The sequence below is a fragment of the Pristiophorus japonicus genome, chromosome 17, assembly GCF_044704955.1.
Source record: "Pristiophorus japonicus isolate sPriJap1 chromosome 17, sPriJap1.hap1, whole genome shotgun sequence".
Lineage (NCBI taxonomy): Eukaryota > Metazoa > Chordata > Chondrichthyes > Pristiophoridae > Pristiophorus > Pristiophorus japonicus.
In genome coordinates, this window is record NC_091993.1 from 31,421,070 (window position 1) to 31,437,471 (window position 16,402).

Genomic DNA, 16,402 nt, shown 5'->3' on the forward strand with positions numbered 1-16,402 from the left:
CTCGCAGTACTCCAGGTGCGGCCTCACCAATACCCTATACAGTTGCAGCAGGATCTCCCTGCTTTTGTACTCCATCCCTCTCACAATGAAGGCCAACATTCCATTCGCCTTCCTGATTACCTGCTGTACCTGCAAACTAACTTTTTGGGATTCACCCCCAGGTCCCTCTGCACCGCAGCATGTTGTAATTTCTCCCCATTCAAATAATATTCCCTTTTACTGTTTTTTTTCCCAAGGTGGATGACCTCACACTTTCCGACATTGTAGTCCATCTGCCAAACCTTAGCCCATTCGCTTAATCTATCTAAATCTCTTTGCAGCCTCTCTGTGTCCTCTACACAACCCGCTTTCCCACTAATCTTTGTGCCATCTGCAAATTTTGTTACACTACACTCCGTCCCCTCTTCCAGGTCATCTATGTATATTGTAAACAGTTGTGGTCCCAGCACCAATCACTGTGGCACACCACTAACCACCGATTTCCAACCCGAAAAGGACCCATTTATCCCGACTCTCTGCTTTCTGTTAGCCAGCCAATTCTCTAGCCATGCTAATACATTTCCTCTGACTCTGCGTACCTTTATCTTCTGCAGTAACCTTTTGTGTGGCACCTTATCGAATGCCTTTTGAAAATCTAAATACACCACATCCATCGGTACACCTCTATCCACCATGCTCATTATATCCTCAAAGAATTCTAGTAAATTAGTTAAACATGATTTCCCCTTCATGAATCCATGCTGCGTCTGCTTGATTGCACTATTCCTATCTAGATGTCCCGCTATTTCTTCCTTAATGATAGTTTCAAGCATTTTCCCCACTACAGATGTTAAACTAACCGGCCTATAGTCACCTACCTTTTGTCTGCCCCCTTTTTTAAACAGAGGCGTTACATTAGCTGCTTTCCAATCCGTTGGTACCTCCCCAGAGTCCAGAGAATTTTGGTAGATTATAACGAATGCATCTGCTATAACTTCCCCCATCTCTTTTAATACCCTGGGATGCATTTCATCAGGACCAGGGGACTTGTCTACCTTGAGTCCCATTAGCCTGTCCAGCACTACCTCCCTAGTGATAGTGATTGTCTCAAGGTCCTCCCTTCCCACATTCCTGTGACCAGCAATTTTTGGCATGGTTTTTGTGCCTTCCACTGTGAAGACCGAAGCAAAATAATTGTTTAAGACCTCAGCCATTTCCACATTTCCCATTATTAAATCCCCCTTTTCATCTTCTAAGGGACCAACATTTAGTTTAGTCACTCTTTTCCGTTTTATATATCTGTAAAAGCTTTTACTATCCGTTTTTATGTTTTGCACAAGTTTACCTTCGTAATCTATCTTTCCTTTCTTTATTGCTTTCTTAGTCATTCTTTGCTGTTGTTTAAAATTTTCCCAATCTTCTAGTTTCCCACTAACCTTGGCCACCTTATACGCAATGGTTTTTAATTTGATACTCTCCTTTATTTCCTTGGTTATCCACGGCTGGTTATCCCTTCTCTTACCGCCCTTCTTTTTCACTGGAATATAATTTTGTTGAGCACTATGAAAGAGCTCCTTAAAAGTCCTCCACTGTTCCTCAATTGTGCCACCGTTTAGTCTGTGTTTCCAGTCTACTTTAGCCAACTCTGCCCTCATCCCACTGTAGTCCCCTTTGTTTAAGCATAGTACGCTCGTTTGAGACACTACTTCCTCACCCTCAATCTGTATTACAAATTCAACCATACTGTGATCACTCATTCCGAGAGGATCTTTTACTCGGAGATCATTTATTATTCCTGTCTCATTACACAGGACCAGATCTAAGATAGCTTGCTCCCTTGTAGGTTCTGTAACATACTGTTTTAAGAAACAATCACGTATGCATTCTATGAATTCCTCCTCCAGGTTACCCTGTGCGATTTGATTTGACCAATCGATATGTAGGTTAAAATCCTCCATGATTACTGCCGTTCCTTTTTCACATGCCTCCATTATTCCCTTGATTATTGCCCGCCCCACCGTGAAGTTATTATTTGGGGGCCTATAAACTACGCCCACCAGTGACTTTTTTCCCCTTACTATCTCTAATCTCCACCCACAATGATTCAACATTGTGACCTGCAATAAAAGACCAAGGTCACACTTTACTTTGAGCTCACAGTGTTCAGTCTGACTCCTTCTCCATACACAACAGATTCAATAGCAATTTTCAAAAGAAAATTGGATATATACTTGAAGAAAAAAAGATTACAAGGATATGGGGAAAGAGCAGGAGGAGTGGGACTAATCGGATCGCTCTTTCCAAGAGCCGGCACAGGCACAATGGGCCGAATGGCCTCCTTCTGCGCTGTATCATTCTATATCTTATCTCACTTCATTAACCCCTGCACCTACCTGTTCAAGCTCCCATGGAGTCCCTACTTGACTGAGCCGAGTCCCTCCAGCTTTCTCCCGTCCCCTCGCCTCCAAGTCAGAAGGTCGTGGGTTCAAGCTCCGTTTCACGATTGGAGTGTGTAATCTAGGCTGACACTGCAGTGCAGTACTGCGGGACCTTTGAACTGCGGAGGGTGGTGGGGGTGAACAGAGGGGAGTACAAAATAAAACCCATGGCACTGTTTGAAGAGGGGAGCTGTACCTGCCAACATTCCTCCCTTAACCAGCACCATCAAAAGAGATGAACTGGCCATTTATTTCAATGCACTGAGCCCCGATAAATGAACAAACCTGCACCCCAATATCTAGGCAGACATTAGCTAACTCGGGACAAGCAATGGCCAAATGGGGGCCTGTTGGTTTGGTTGCTTTTTGTGAAGAGCGGTGCTGGAATTTGCTTGGGATTAGAATGGAATCTCTTCTATCACAGATTGAAATTTGATAAATGATTTAATACTGCGATTGGGACAATCCAAGTCAAAGGGGAATTAAAAAACATTCTTTCATGGGATGTGAGCGTCGCTGGCAAGGCTGGCATTTATCGCCGCTCCCTAACCGCCCTGGAGAAGGTGGTGGTGAGCTGCCTTCTTGAATACACGAATGTGTCGCTGGGCCATTTCAGAGGGCAGCTAAGACTCAACCACATTGCTGTGGGTCTGGAGTCACATATAGGCCAGACTGGGTAAGGGCAGCAGATTTCCTTCCCTGAAGGACATTAGTGAACCAGATGGGTTTTTAACGACAAAACAATAGTTTCATGTTATCATTACTAGCTTTTTATTTCACATTTATTTAATTAACAGAATTTAAATTTCCCAGTTGCCATGGAGGGTTTGAACTCATGTCTCAGGATCATTAGTCCAGGCCTCTGGATTAGTAGTGTAGCACATAACCACTATGCTACCATTCCCCTCAAAGCACAGAAAGAAAAAGAAAGAACAAGAAAGAACTTGCATTTATATAGCGCCTTTCATAACCTCAGGATGTCCCAAACCGCTTTATAGCCAATGAAGTACTTTTGAAATGTAGTCACTGTTGTAATGTGGTAGTCAATTTGCGCACAGCAAGCTCCCACAAACAGCAATGTGATGATGACCAGATCATCTGTTTTTAGTGATGTTGGCTGAGGGATAAATATTGGCCAGGATCTTTTACGTCCACCTGAGAGAGCAGACGAGGCCTCAGTTTAACGTCTCACCCAAAAGACGGCACCTCCGACAGTGCAGCGCTCCCTCAGCACTGCGTGGAAGTATCACACGAGATATTGGGCTCAAATCTCTGGAGTGGGACTCGAACCTGCAATCTCCTGGTATAGAGCTGAGAGTGCTACCCACTGAGCCACAGCTGAAACCCCACACAGAGATAGAAAACGCTACGATAAGAGCGAAGAAGAGAGATAAAATGGCGAGATCTCGTGATACCAACCCATAGCTTATTTACAATGATCAGCTTCTGGACAGGACTCAGTTTACGTTCATGCTCTGCCATGCTGGGCAGGGCGTGCACCAGTAGAGCTGTTGGAATGACTCGCAGAATCGATGGGCTGAGACCTATCACTGCCGACCCCAGGCTCTCCAGCAGCTCCTCTGTAATCTGCAGAGTGACAAAGAGAAACGGATTGTGGGCAAAGCTTCAAATCAAATCCTGAAACTGGTACGTGACACCTGTCAAAAGAATTCAAATCTGGGCAATACTTACAGACACGTTTTGAAGTAGCTTGTCAATTATTTCCCTGGCCTGAAATAAATGTTATAAATATTAATACATAAACTTCGAAGACATCATTTGATTGGAGAAGTGTTGGAAGTGCTGAATCCAACAACAACCACAACTTGTATTTATATAGCACCTGTAACGTAGCAGGACTTGGCGCGAGTTAGGACAAAGGCTGCTGAGTTTTGGATGACCTCAAGACAATGACTTCGGTCTTCCCAATATTTATTTGCAGGAAATTTCTACATATCCAGTACTGGATGTCGGACAAGCAGTCTGACAATTTAGAGACCGTGGAGGGGTTGAGAGAAGTGGTGGTGAGGTAGAGCTGGGTGTCATCAGCGTACATGTGGAAACTGACGGCGTGTTTTCGGATGATGTCACCAAGGGGTAGGCAATGTTCCCCCGAAATTTTTTTTGGGTGCGCAGCCCATTCAAATTTCCACGCATGCGCTGTTTTTCCATTCAAAAACCGGCGACCGGCCAGTGTAGGACCTCCAGACCGCTACAGTGCCGCGCAGCTCAATGAGAACGTTGCCCATAGGGCCTGGCAGCCAATAGAGACAGGAGACTTGCATCAAATCAGTCTGCACTAACCACTCACGTACCTTTGTAACTCTACTGACGTTTATTTCTAAATAGTTTTGGTCACTTGAGGGTAGTTTTTCCATTCCCATGGGCCAGGGACCTGGGCACCTGGGCAGTGGTCTATCTCACCAGATCTCCACCACTCTTGTGCCCCGTTCAGCTTCTGACCAGCCTATAGGGCTCTTGCCCAACACGTCCAGAATCACAAGGCAGATGCTCCCTCCACCATCATAGAATGGTTACAGCACAGAAGGAGGCTATTCGGCCCGTCGAGCCCGTGCCGGCTCTCTGCAAGAGCACCTCAGCCAGTCCCACTACCCTGCCCTTTCCCTGTAGCCCTGCAATTGTTTTCCTTCAGATACTTATCCAACTCCCTTTTGAAAGCCACGATTGAATCTGCTTCCACCGCCCTCTCAGGCAGCGCATTCCAGATCCTAACCACTTGCTGCATGAACATTTTTTTCATCATAGCTCGCCTTTGGTTCCTCTGCCAATCACCTTAAATCTGTGTCCTCTGGTTCTCGACCCTTCCCCAATGGGAACAGTTTCTCTCTATTTACTCTGTCCAGACCCCTCCTAATTTTGAACACTTCGATCAAATCTCCTCTCAATGTTCTCCCAACCACGGTCACTAATTATAGAAACATAGAAACTAGGTGCAGGAGTAGGCCATTCGGCCCTTCAAGCCTACACCACCATTCAATAAGGTCATGGCTGATCATTCACCTCAGTACCCCTTTCCTGCTTTCTCTCCATACCCCTTGATCCCTTGAGCCATAAGGGCCATATCTAACTCCCTCTTGAATATATCTAACGAACTGGCATCAACAACTCTCTGTGGTAGAGAATTCCACAGGTTAACAACTCTCTGAGTGAAGAAGTTTCTCCTCATCTCGATCCTAAATGGCCTACCCCTTATTCTTAGACTGTGACCCCTGGTTCTGGACTCTCCCAACATCGGGAACATTCTTCCTGCATCTAACCTGTCCATTCCCGTCAGAATCTTATATGTTTCTCTGAGATCCCCTCACATTCTTCTAAACTCCAGTGAATACAGGCCCAATCGATCCAGTCTCTCCTCTGATGTCAGTCCTGCCATCCCGGGAATTAGTCTGGTGAACCTTCGCTGCACTTCCTCAATAGCAAGAATGTCCTTCCTCAGATTAGGAGACCAAAACTGAACACAATATTCCAGGTGAGGCCTCAGCAAGGCCCTGTACAGCTGCAGTAAGACCTCGTTGCTCCTGTACACAAATCCCCTCGCTATGAAGGCCAACATACCATTTGCCTTCTTCACCGCCTGCTGCACCAGCATGCCAACCTTCAATGACTGATGCACAATGACACCCAGGTCTCATTGCACCTCCCCTTTTCCTAATCTGCCGCCATTCAGATAATAGTCTGCCTTCATGTTTTTGCCACCAAAATTGATAACCTCACATTTATCCACACTATACTGCATCTGCCATGCATTTGCCCACTCACCTAACCTATCCAAGTCACTCTGCAGCCTCTTAGCGTCCTCCTCACAGCTCACACCGCCACCCAGCTTAGTCTCATCTGCAAACTTGGAGATATTACTCTCAATTCCTTCATCTAAATCATTGATGTATATTGTAAATAGCTGGGGTCCCAGCACTGAGCCCTGCGGCACCCCACTAGTCACTGCCTGCCATTCTGAAAAGGGCTCGTTTATCTCGACTCTCTGCTTCCTGTCTGCTAACCATTTCTCTATCCATATCAGTACATTACCCCCAATACCATGTGCTTTAATTTTGCACACCAATCTCTTGTGTGGGACCTTGTCAAAAACCTTTTGAAAGTCCAAATACACCACATCCACTTGTTCTCCCTTGTCCACTCTGCTAGTTACATGCTCAAAAAATTCTAGAAGATTTTTCAAGCATGACTTCCCTTTCATAAATCCATGCTGACTTGGACCGATCCTGTCACTGCTTTCCAAATGCGCTGCTATTTCATCTTTAATAATTGAAACACGCCGGGATGTTCAACTAAAGTAAACCTACACTATTGTTAACGAACCAAATGAGTTTCCCAATAATTTGATTTGCTCTTTAAAAAATTTCAGCTGCACAATCGGCAAGTCTAGCCTGCCCAAACTATCGTGGTCAAAGTGGCCATCAGGTGATGTACCACCATTTCGAAGCTGCTGCCTAACCTCTCTCTCCCAACTCATTTGATACTGCAATATCTTATTGCCAATCATTTATTCTCTTCTGTCTTAGCCCTACTGAAAGTTAACATGCAGGTACAACAAGCAATTAAGAAAGCAAATGGTATGTTGGCCTTTAATACAAGAGGAATTGAGTACAAGAGTAAAGACATCTTACTGCAATTATATAGGGTCCTGGTGAGACCACACCTGGAGTACTGTGTACAGTTTTGGTCTCCTTACCTAAGGAAGGATATACTTGTCATAGAGGGAGTGCAACAAAGGTTCACCAGACTGATTCCTGGGATGGGGGGATTGTCCTACGAGGAGATATGAAGTAGACTAGGCCGATATTCTCTCGATTTTAGAAGAATGAGAGGTGATCTTATTAAAACATACAAAATTCTTACAAGGCTTGACAGGGTAGATGTAGGGAGGATGCTTCCCCTGGGCTGGGGAGTGTAGAATCAGGGGTCACAGTCTCAGAATAAGGGGTCGGCCATTTAGGACTGAGATGAGGAGAAATTCCTTCACTCAGAGAGTGGTGAATCTTTGGAATTCTCTACCCCAGAGGGCTGTGGAGGCTCAGTCGTTGAGTATATTCAAGCCAGAGATCGATAGATTTTTGAATACAGGGTATTAAGAGAATCAAGAGATGTGGGGATAGTGCAGGAAAGTGGAGTTGAGGTAGAATATCAGCCATGATCTCATTGAATGGTGGAGCAGGCTCAAGGGGCCGAATGGCCGACTCCTGCTCCTAATTCTTATGTTCTTCCCCATAGTCCCTGTCTCTATCTCTCCTTCGCCTACCTCATTTTTCCAAGTCAGGAAGTCCCCCTTATCTCATCCCTGCTCCCAGATATAGATTTGGGAGCATCAGTGAAAAACGCAATTGTAAAAATACACGGCAGTACTGAGGTGCACCGAAGAAAAGATTACCTGGACAGGAGAGAAGTTCATTGTACTGAGCTCGGGGAGCATGGCCTGTATTTGTCCAGGATGAAGCTGTTTTATAAAGGATAACCCAAGGATTGGAAGGAGCCCTGCCATACTCATTAGTTCATCGGTTACCAAGAACCCTTGGTTGGTTACGCTGGTTGTTCTGCTCAAGAACTCGGTGAGCTGTATGTGAAGTAGAAGAGGCAATAGTGACATTAGCGGAGGTACCAACCCAAGCTGCTTTAAGTTTTTCAAGAATATTTTTATAAGCTGCCAAATTTCCCGCGGCTTGACCCACCGTGCGTCGCATGTGCGCTGTATAATAACTAAGCGTGACAAGGGAAGTGTGACAGGAAGCAAGTGTGGCACTCACAGGGAGCGCTCACTTATCACAAGACCTTTATAGTGCATCACCAGCAGTGCGTCTCACGGTAAATCAGACGATACGCTGTTTTGCTAACCTTGCGATCGCGTGGATAGACCCTCTGCGGCAGATCGCGGTGTGGCACCCACACTGACGTGAAAGCTAACAAAACCTAAAGCTTCTTCAATATACGAGCGAGATAAAAATTAACGGCTTTTGTTTAGCCAACGATGCTAATGCGCAAATCAGCCAGCAGGTTCAGAGGATGGGAGATTTGCCATGTGTCGCAAATCGCCAGAAATCGCGGGTGGATTTCCGCCTCTCTGCTGCTTGCCTCGCACAAACGCACTCTCGCCCTCAGCCTTCCCATTATTCTCAAGAACTTGCTGGATTTGCACATGAATCGCCCAGTAAACTTGCCGCAGAAAGTTAGTACTCATGATTAACAGCAGAAGCACCCTTTTGGTAATGTGATAATTGTTAATGCAATGGCAATCAATCTCTCCGGCTCAGAAACGGAACAAGTTAAACTGTTGAGTCTGATTGCTGCAGATCGTAAATTCTTCTCAAAGATTTTTTAAAATGTCAAATTATAAAAAAAATTCTCTTAGTTTTCCTTTGTCTCTTTTTTTCTCTCTCTCTTAATCCCTCTCTTTCTATCTAATTTGACCTGAATTCACCCTATTTACTTCTCTGTCGTTCGTCTGTTCCTTTCTCAAACTTTATTGGCTGAAAATTCGGTAGGCCCCCGTTTGGAGTTCCTGCGCAAGACGCCAAAGTCCTACCCCGCCCCGCCCCGTGAGCTATATTGGGCTAACCGCCCCCCGCCCCCGAGAGGAAGCGATGCTCCAAATCTCGCACTCCACGTCCTCTCGGGGGCGAGACCGGGCCGCAAAGCAACGCGTGGTTTCCAGCGTTACGTGTCCCTCCGCGTAGCGCTGGCGGGAAGACAGAGCCCTCCTCTTCCAGTAAAGGAGAGGGCCAAGCTGCCGAGTCTGGCCCACCAGTGAGCGGGGTGCTGTGGCAGCACCCCGGCACACAAGCGCAGTGCCGGGCTGCAAGTTCGCGGCACGGACCCCGCGATACGCAGTGAAGGCGGCCGCGACCGGTAAGTCGACCAATTTAAACCTTTTTGCCGCCGCACCTCCCCGTTAATTTTCGCCCCGCGAGCGGCCTACAGAACGGTAACGGCATCGACCATGGCAGCTTCAAGGGGTGCCACCGAGTTTTTGCTCCGGGGCGAAAACGGGTCGCTGCACACGGTGATGACGCCATCTCTGGTGCAGCGGTCCGGGGCGCTACCGGTTAGCGCTGCCGCTAAACTCCCGCGTGAGTCGGTAGCAGTGCCGTGCCCAGGCGAAAAGTCGTTTGCGCCCAGTTAGCGCACGACACAGATTTCCCCCCCCTAAATCTCATTGGTTGAGAGAGACTGCTGGACCCGTTGTTCACCCAGATTGCCCGCTCACACTCTCAGCAAGAACGCTAGTTGCATAAAGCTGACTCACCAGTTCATTAGGGACAAAGATTTGATTACCAATGCAGTTCAGCAATTGTCTCTTGATAATATCAAACACTTGCAGATTCTGCTTGTAGGGTATCAGGTCCTGGGTGGTTGCAGAACATATCAGTCTGCCCAGTCTAGAAATAAGAGAAACTCCAATAAGAGAGATCTGCTTACATTCTGCACAATCAGGGAAGGGAAAAAATGCATCTATTTTTCAATTGCATACAACACCCACTCCCTCTACACAAAAAAACTGAGAGAATTGCGTTGGAAGGAATTTTTTTTTAAATCAAAGGCTATGAAAAATCACGCAGTCTATTGAAGCTCGTCCATCTGGTACCCTAACGCTCCCAGTCCAGCATATCATAGAATCATACAGCACAGTAGGAAGCCATTCGGCCCATCGCTGGCTCTTTGAAAGAGCTATCCAATTAGTCCCACTCCTCCTGCTCCATCACCATTGTCCTGCAAACGTTCCCTTTTCAAATATATATCCAATTAAACTTTTGAAAGGGCATCCAATATTGTTTTGAATATCCCAAAGTTCTGCATCTGTACCATCCTGCCTACCAGTTTTACCCAGGCCAGTCACTCTTTGGTTGAAGGAGTTCCTTCTAGTGCCTGATTTCAATTTATTTTTCACTCACCTCTAATCGCATTATCCTGCTTTATTTTAAAGCAATACTCAGGATTTATCTTACCTAAGCCATTGAATATTTAATTTACTTCAACAAGGTTTCCTTAACTGTCTTCTCCTTCGTCTGGAGAGACTGAGGTGTCGAATCTCTCAGAGCTCATTCTCCGCACACTTGGAACCTTTCTTGTCGCTCTGCTCTGTAACTTTTCCAATCCTTGTGCGTCCTACTTGTAGATAATCTCCAGTCAAAGACCGATAGTCTCCTGACTGACTGCAATACTCACCTCTCAAAGTCAGCAGCTGACATTGCTTTCCCCTCTTTTAAGATGTTGTGAATGATGAACCTTTCCTGGATTGTGGTTAAATTATTGGTCAGAAGCACGTCCAGTGTGGCCAGCATCTGGTGAGAGAGAGAAAAGGGAAAGCGTTCAGCTCATTCAGTACTTGCATTTCAGAGATTTGTACCCAGCGCAACACCCAGTCTACAACAAATAAACTTCAGCAGGTAGCTGGCTCATAGTCTGCAACTGGAAGTGTAAATTACTGATAGGAAGTTTGCAACAAATCATTTCTTTATGTGGAGACAAGGGGGTGTATTTGCACAGGGAGATATTTGCACGGGGGTTCATACCTGAACCTGTTCATAAGAACATAAGAATTAGGAGCAGGAGTCGGCCATTTGGCCCCTCGAGCCTGTTCCGCCATTCAGTGAGATCATGGCTGATCTTCTACCTCAACACCACTTTCCTGCACTGTCCCCATATCCCTCGATTTCCTCAATATCCCCAATATTTCTTTTATTGTTACCATATTTTTATAATATACCGTCAAGAGTGAAAATCCACTGAACGAATGGAAGGGCTCCCCTTTTCCTGCTCATGGAAGAAATATACCTGGGTGAGACTGATCTCTAACCCACAGGGGTCATCGTGCCCTACACACATATTCTGCCTCTTCTGCAATGTCCCAGTGTTAAACTCACTTCAAATCATTAATGGATTTCTTTCAAAACTTTCTTTGTGCTTTTTTTTCTGCTCAACCATCTGTAGATTCAAATTTGCATTAAAGCACAACTCTTTTCGTGAACTCTGTGACCTGTTCAGATCAGAATTACTAGACGAAAAAAGACCAGGTTCCGTCTGGTTCGCCTTCTACCATCCCGGTAGTCGCATGATACAACAACAATGGAGTTGTTGACTAATCACAGCAATCAATCTCTATCAAAAACAGATTATCTGGTCATTATCACATTGCTGTGTGTGGGAGCTTGCTGTGCGCAAATTGGCTGCTGCGTTTCCCACATTACAACAGTGACTACACTCCAAAAGCACTCCATTGACTGTAAAGCGCTTGGAGACGTCTGGTGGTCGTGAAAGGCGCTATATAAATGCAAATCTTTATTTCTTTCTTTCTTTCTATCAATGAATCTACAACAGACCCAGACACGAGGCGAGAAAAAACCCCCAGTGAGGGAGAGCTTTGGGAACCCCAGGCCCAAAGTCTCCTGTTCCCCCCGAGCTCGCTACACTCCACACGGCACGTCCCACATTACTCGTAGACTGCGCCCCAGAATATTATTTTATAAAAGAAATCTATCTCATTGGAATGAATCAATACAAACTGCTCCCACCATCTCCCGAGGGAGCCTGTTGCATAGATTGAGCACTCACTGACTGAAATATTGGCCCCGATCTTGACTGGGGTAGGTTTCCCAGCAGGGGGAATGGGCGGGGGGGGGGGGGGGGAAGAGGAGGCACTATGGCTGGGAAACCCACTCCCCATCCCGCCTCCATTAAAACCGGGACTGGGCAGGTTCGAGGCGGGTTGGGTTTGGCTTTGAGATTTTTTTAAAAGGATGTGCTTAATTGTACTAATAAAATGGCTGCCGTGTCTTTGATTGGCTCTCCATTATCACATGACCTATTGCTGATTGGTCCCCTTGGAGGATAAGCCACACCCTGAAGTTTCTCCAGAATGTGTAACTGGAACCGCCCAGCCCAAGTTCTCACTGACTTTGCAAATTGTAATTTGATCCATTCTGACTTCAGAAGCCACAGAGGACAGATCTCCACCAACCCAGCAAAAGCCACAAAGTTCCAGCCGAAGTCCCTCACCCCAGCGCAAGTGCATTACCCTACCCCCCCACAGATGGGGCAGTGTGTGCGGGTCACGGATTGTTAACAGGTTTATTGGGGATGAAGTGAATAGTAGCAGCATCGTGACTTCTGGATTTCACCCACTCCCTTGTTACACACGCACCGAGCTTGCCTAGAAATCGGGTGTGGGTGCAAAGGAGGTTGGAAGAACGTGATCCGTCTTCCCTGAGTTCCCTCTCTCCCCTCCGATCCCCCGCTCTCCGTGTCACTCTCTCTCTCTCCCCCCGCTGCCTCTCTTCTCTCCCGCCACCCGCCGGAGGAACAACGAGGACAATCAGGGGGCCCCACTTCTGGTTCCGATTCCGGGCGGGGGGAGCAATCCAGAGGACGTAGACGCAGAAGGAACAGAGAAGGATTAGTACAAATAGTCACTGTGTTTTTAAAACTTTCCCATCTCACCTGACCCACATCCATCCATTTTTTGCGATGTTAAAAGTCCTCTCATTATTTCCGCAGATTAGTTTTGAATTTGTGTAGAAGTGGCAGCTGTGGCTCAGTGGGTAGCAATCCCACATCTGAATCAGAAGGTCGTGGGTTCAAACCAGAGACTTGAGCACATAACCTAGGTCGACACTCCAGTGCAGTACTGAGGGAGCGCTGCACTGGAGTGTCGGAGGGGCCGTCTTTTGGATGAGACCTTAAACCGAGGCCCCTCCTGCCCTCCCGGGTAAAAGATCCCATGGCACTATTTCGAAGAAGAGCACGGTAATTTTTCATGACCAATATTTATCCCTCAATCGACGTCACTAACACAGATGACTGGTCATTTATCTCATTGCCATTTGTGGAAGCTTGCTGTGCGCAACTATTTACAGCCACGTTTCCTACATTACTACAGTTCCAAAAAGTACTTCATTGGCTGTAAAGAGCTTAAGGGCGTCCTGAGGTAGTGAAAGGCGCTACATAAATGCAAGTTCTTTCTTTACATGGTGCCATACCTGTAGACGGGACAGAAACTGAAACTTTTCAAACGGTAGGTATACCAGCAGGTTACCGAATCGGTGCAGGAATGTTAAAGGCCAAGCGGTGACATCACTATATCTCTCAGAATCCACTGTCCATTGAGCTAAGGCCCTTCTTTGGTCATCAGACAGTTTCGCAAAGATACGATTAACCATGGACAAGCTGGAATTTAAAAAAAACATGCATTTGTGAGCGTTGAAGGTATTGCAATGTAGGGTGCCCTTGATAGCAATCAGCAATTGGGCAACAATTTACAAAGCATGCACATTATCGAAACACTGATTTGGCATAAATCCAGAGTGTAATTCTTTCTTAATTGACACTGAACTGGCCATCTAACACAAGAGATCACAAACATTGCTAGTGCTGGACATGGGGTTGAGGCACCATCATGGGGTAGTATAAAGCACCTTCGCCTCATGTGTTGGCATGAAGATAAGCAATCCCAACCCCGTGAACCTGACGACAGGATCGGCTCACGGTTTTCATGGGTCCCTGTGTTCTCCTCCCTAAATTGCAGCTCATCTAAAACTCTGCAGCCAGTATCCTAACTCGTGCCAAGTCCCACTCACCCATCACCCCTGTGCTCGCTGACCGACCTTGGCACCCGGTCAGGCGACGTCTCAATTTTGAAATTCTCATCCGTTACACCAACACAGACAAGCCGATCCAGGCCAACTGGAACAACCTACCACCAACCCATCCCAAATCTAGAAGGCCATTTTGGACCGTTGCCGAAGCCCTTCAGCGATCTCCCCTCAGCCTCGATGACCGACGGCGAAATGCTTGGAAGAACTGCGACCTACGGAATGGATTCCTTATCGAGGAGCCCACAGTACAACCTGAAGGATCAAACCTTCCTCGCAAACAGTGGGCAACCATTAACCGCCTCAGGACCGGTCTCGGTCAATGCTGCCACCTTCTCCATTGGTGGAAGATTAAAGCCTCCCCATCATGTGACTGTGGAGCTCCTAATCAGACCCTGGAGCACATCATCGAGCACTGCCCTCAGAGGGAATTCACAGGCAGCCTACAAGATATCCACGCTGTTACACCAGAAGCTTTGGCCTGGATATCTGACTTATACATTGATATTTGACTTGCTTTGCTACTACTGTGCGAAAGAAAGAATTAAATACATAGCAAAGTAGGAATTCAATGCTTAAAAAAAAAGTGGACTCATCAGGTCATTTGAATTTGGAATAGACAGTACTCTATGTTGTAATGGAGGAGTCATAAGAACATAAGAACATAAGAATTAGGAACAGGAGTAGGCCATCTAGCCCCTCGAGCCTGCTCCGCCATTCAACAAGATCATGGCTGATCTGGCCGTGGACTCAGCTCCACTTATCCGCCCGCTCCCCATAACCCTTAATTCCCTTATTGGTTAAAAATCTATCTATCTGTGACTTGAATACATTCAATGAGCTAGCCTCAACTGTTTCCTTGGGCAGAGAATTCCACAGATTCACAACCCTCTGGGAGAAGAAATTCCTTCTCAACTCGGTATTAAATTGGCTCCCCCGTATTATGAGGCTGTGCCTCCTAGTTCTAGTCTCCCCGACCAGTGGAAACAACCTCGCATTCTATCTTGTCTATCCCTTTCATTATTTTAAATGTTTCTATAAGATCACCCGTCATCCTTCTGAACTCCAACGAGTAAAGACCCAGTCTACTCAATCCATCATCATAAGGTAACCCCCTCATCTCCGGAATCAGCCTCGTGAATCGTCTCTGTACCCCCTCCAAAGCTAGTATATCCTTCCTTAAGTAAGGTTATCCTTCCTTAAGTAAGGTCCAACACGTAAACTGTGAGTGATGGTCACTACAAATGGAAATTAATGTTGTGTGACGGAGAGGGAAAAGGAGGAAAATAATCAAACAAAGGCGTTAAGTAAAGATCTTTAACGGCTGAAGGTATGTCTGACGCACACTTGCTCCTTGTCCAAGATCGCTGGAAGAGCCCGGACCTCAGATTTTGACAGGTGAGGCAGGAAGTGAACAAACTCCAAGATCAGATTTGGGTCGACAACCAGGATTCTGCTGAAGAAAACCGATGCCATGACTGTCTTCAAATCATCCCGAATCTGAAATTAAAACCAGAATTCGTAAACCAGAAATCGCTGGTTCAGAATCAAACGCATCTCCAAATGAAAACCAGTATTTATTTAATGTATAAAATGTTTAATGTTTAGATGCGAGGGTTAAAGATACCCTTGTGTGATTTTAACAGGCCTCCTTCACCCACCGGGGAGAACTCTGCCTTCAAATATAATTCCTTTGTCTTCCTTGAAAGGCACGTTTGCAAGAGGTAATATAAAAATAGTTGATGCAAATGGATCAGCGATCAGCTGTTTCCTTTTGGATCTCCTGGGGATGGGGGTGGGGAGGGGTGCAGTCTTGTGCAATTGAACTGAAGGAATGCTGCACTGTCGGAGGTGCCATCTTTCGGATGAGACGCCAAACCGAGGCCCCGTCTGTTCCGAGGTGGACGTAAAAGATCCCATGGCCATGATTCTGAAGAAGAGCAGGGGAGTTCTCCCCGGTGTCCTGGGGCCAATATTTATCCCTCAATCAACATCACCAAAACAGATTATCTGGTCATTATCACACCGCTGTTTGTGGGAGCTTGCTGTGCAAAAATTGGCTGCCGCGTTTCCCACATTACAACAGTGACTGCACTCCAAAATGTATTTCATTGGCTGTAAAGTGCTTTGGGACATCCGGTGGTCGTGAAAGGCGCTATATAAATGCAAGTCTTTCTTTTTATATGATCATGTTGCCTTTTATGGCAAGAAGCAGTGTGACACCACGGGAAAAAACACTAAATGAGTACATAAAGTTGATAAAAGTATTCACTCATTCTCAGAGTTTAATGCTAAATGGCATCAGATGATTTACCTGCAAACCATTCCAGTTTGTGTTTAAGAGCTGTAGCAGTTGTTTTGCAGTTT

General features: G+C 46.1%; 2 protein-coding genes across 5 annotated transcripts in view; both read right to left on the bottom strand.

Moving 5' to 3' along the window:
* Nucleotides 1–8,975, bottom strand: part of LOC139227648 (stereocilin-like) — a 39,031-nt gene extending 30,056 nt beyond the window's left edge. The window contains exons 1-4 of one of the 4 annotated variants that reach the window (XM_070858566.1): nt 8,878–8,975; nt 7,825–8,007; nt 4,110–4,148; nt 3,837–4,004 (exon numbers count right to left, since the gene is read on the bottom strand). In XM_070858566.1, coding sequence (XP_070714667.1) covers nt 3,837–4,004; nt 4,110–4,148; nt 7,825–7,941 — 324 coding nt within the window. In that variant the 5' untranslated portion in view covers nt 7,942–8,007; nt 8,878–8,975. Of the gene's footprint in view, nt 1–3,836; nt 4,005–4,109; nt 4,149–7,824; nt 8,008–8,122; nt 8,253–8,285; nt 8,846–8,868 lie in introns of those variants that run through there. The other 3 variants (XM_070858568.1, XM_070858567.1, XM_070858565.1) reach the window with 3 other exon arrangements.
* Nucleotides 8,976–9,633: 658 nt separating this feature from the next.
* Nucleotides 9,634–15,501, bottom strand: LOC139228283 (putative stereocilin-like protein). The gene is made up of 4 exons (XM_070859465.1): nt 15,381–15,501; nt 13,424–13,610; nt 10,614–10,729; nt 9,634–9,826 (listed from the first exon to the last, which is right to left on the bottom strand). Exons 2-4 carry the CDS (start codon nt 13,601–13,603, stop codon nt 9,634–9,636), a joined length of 489 nt encoding a protein of 162 aa, XP_070715566.1. The 5' UTR covers nt 13,604–13,610; nt 15,381–15,501.
* Between the last annotated feature and the right edge of the window lie 901 nt (nt 15,502–16,402).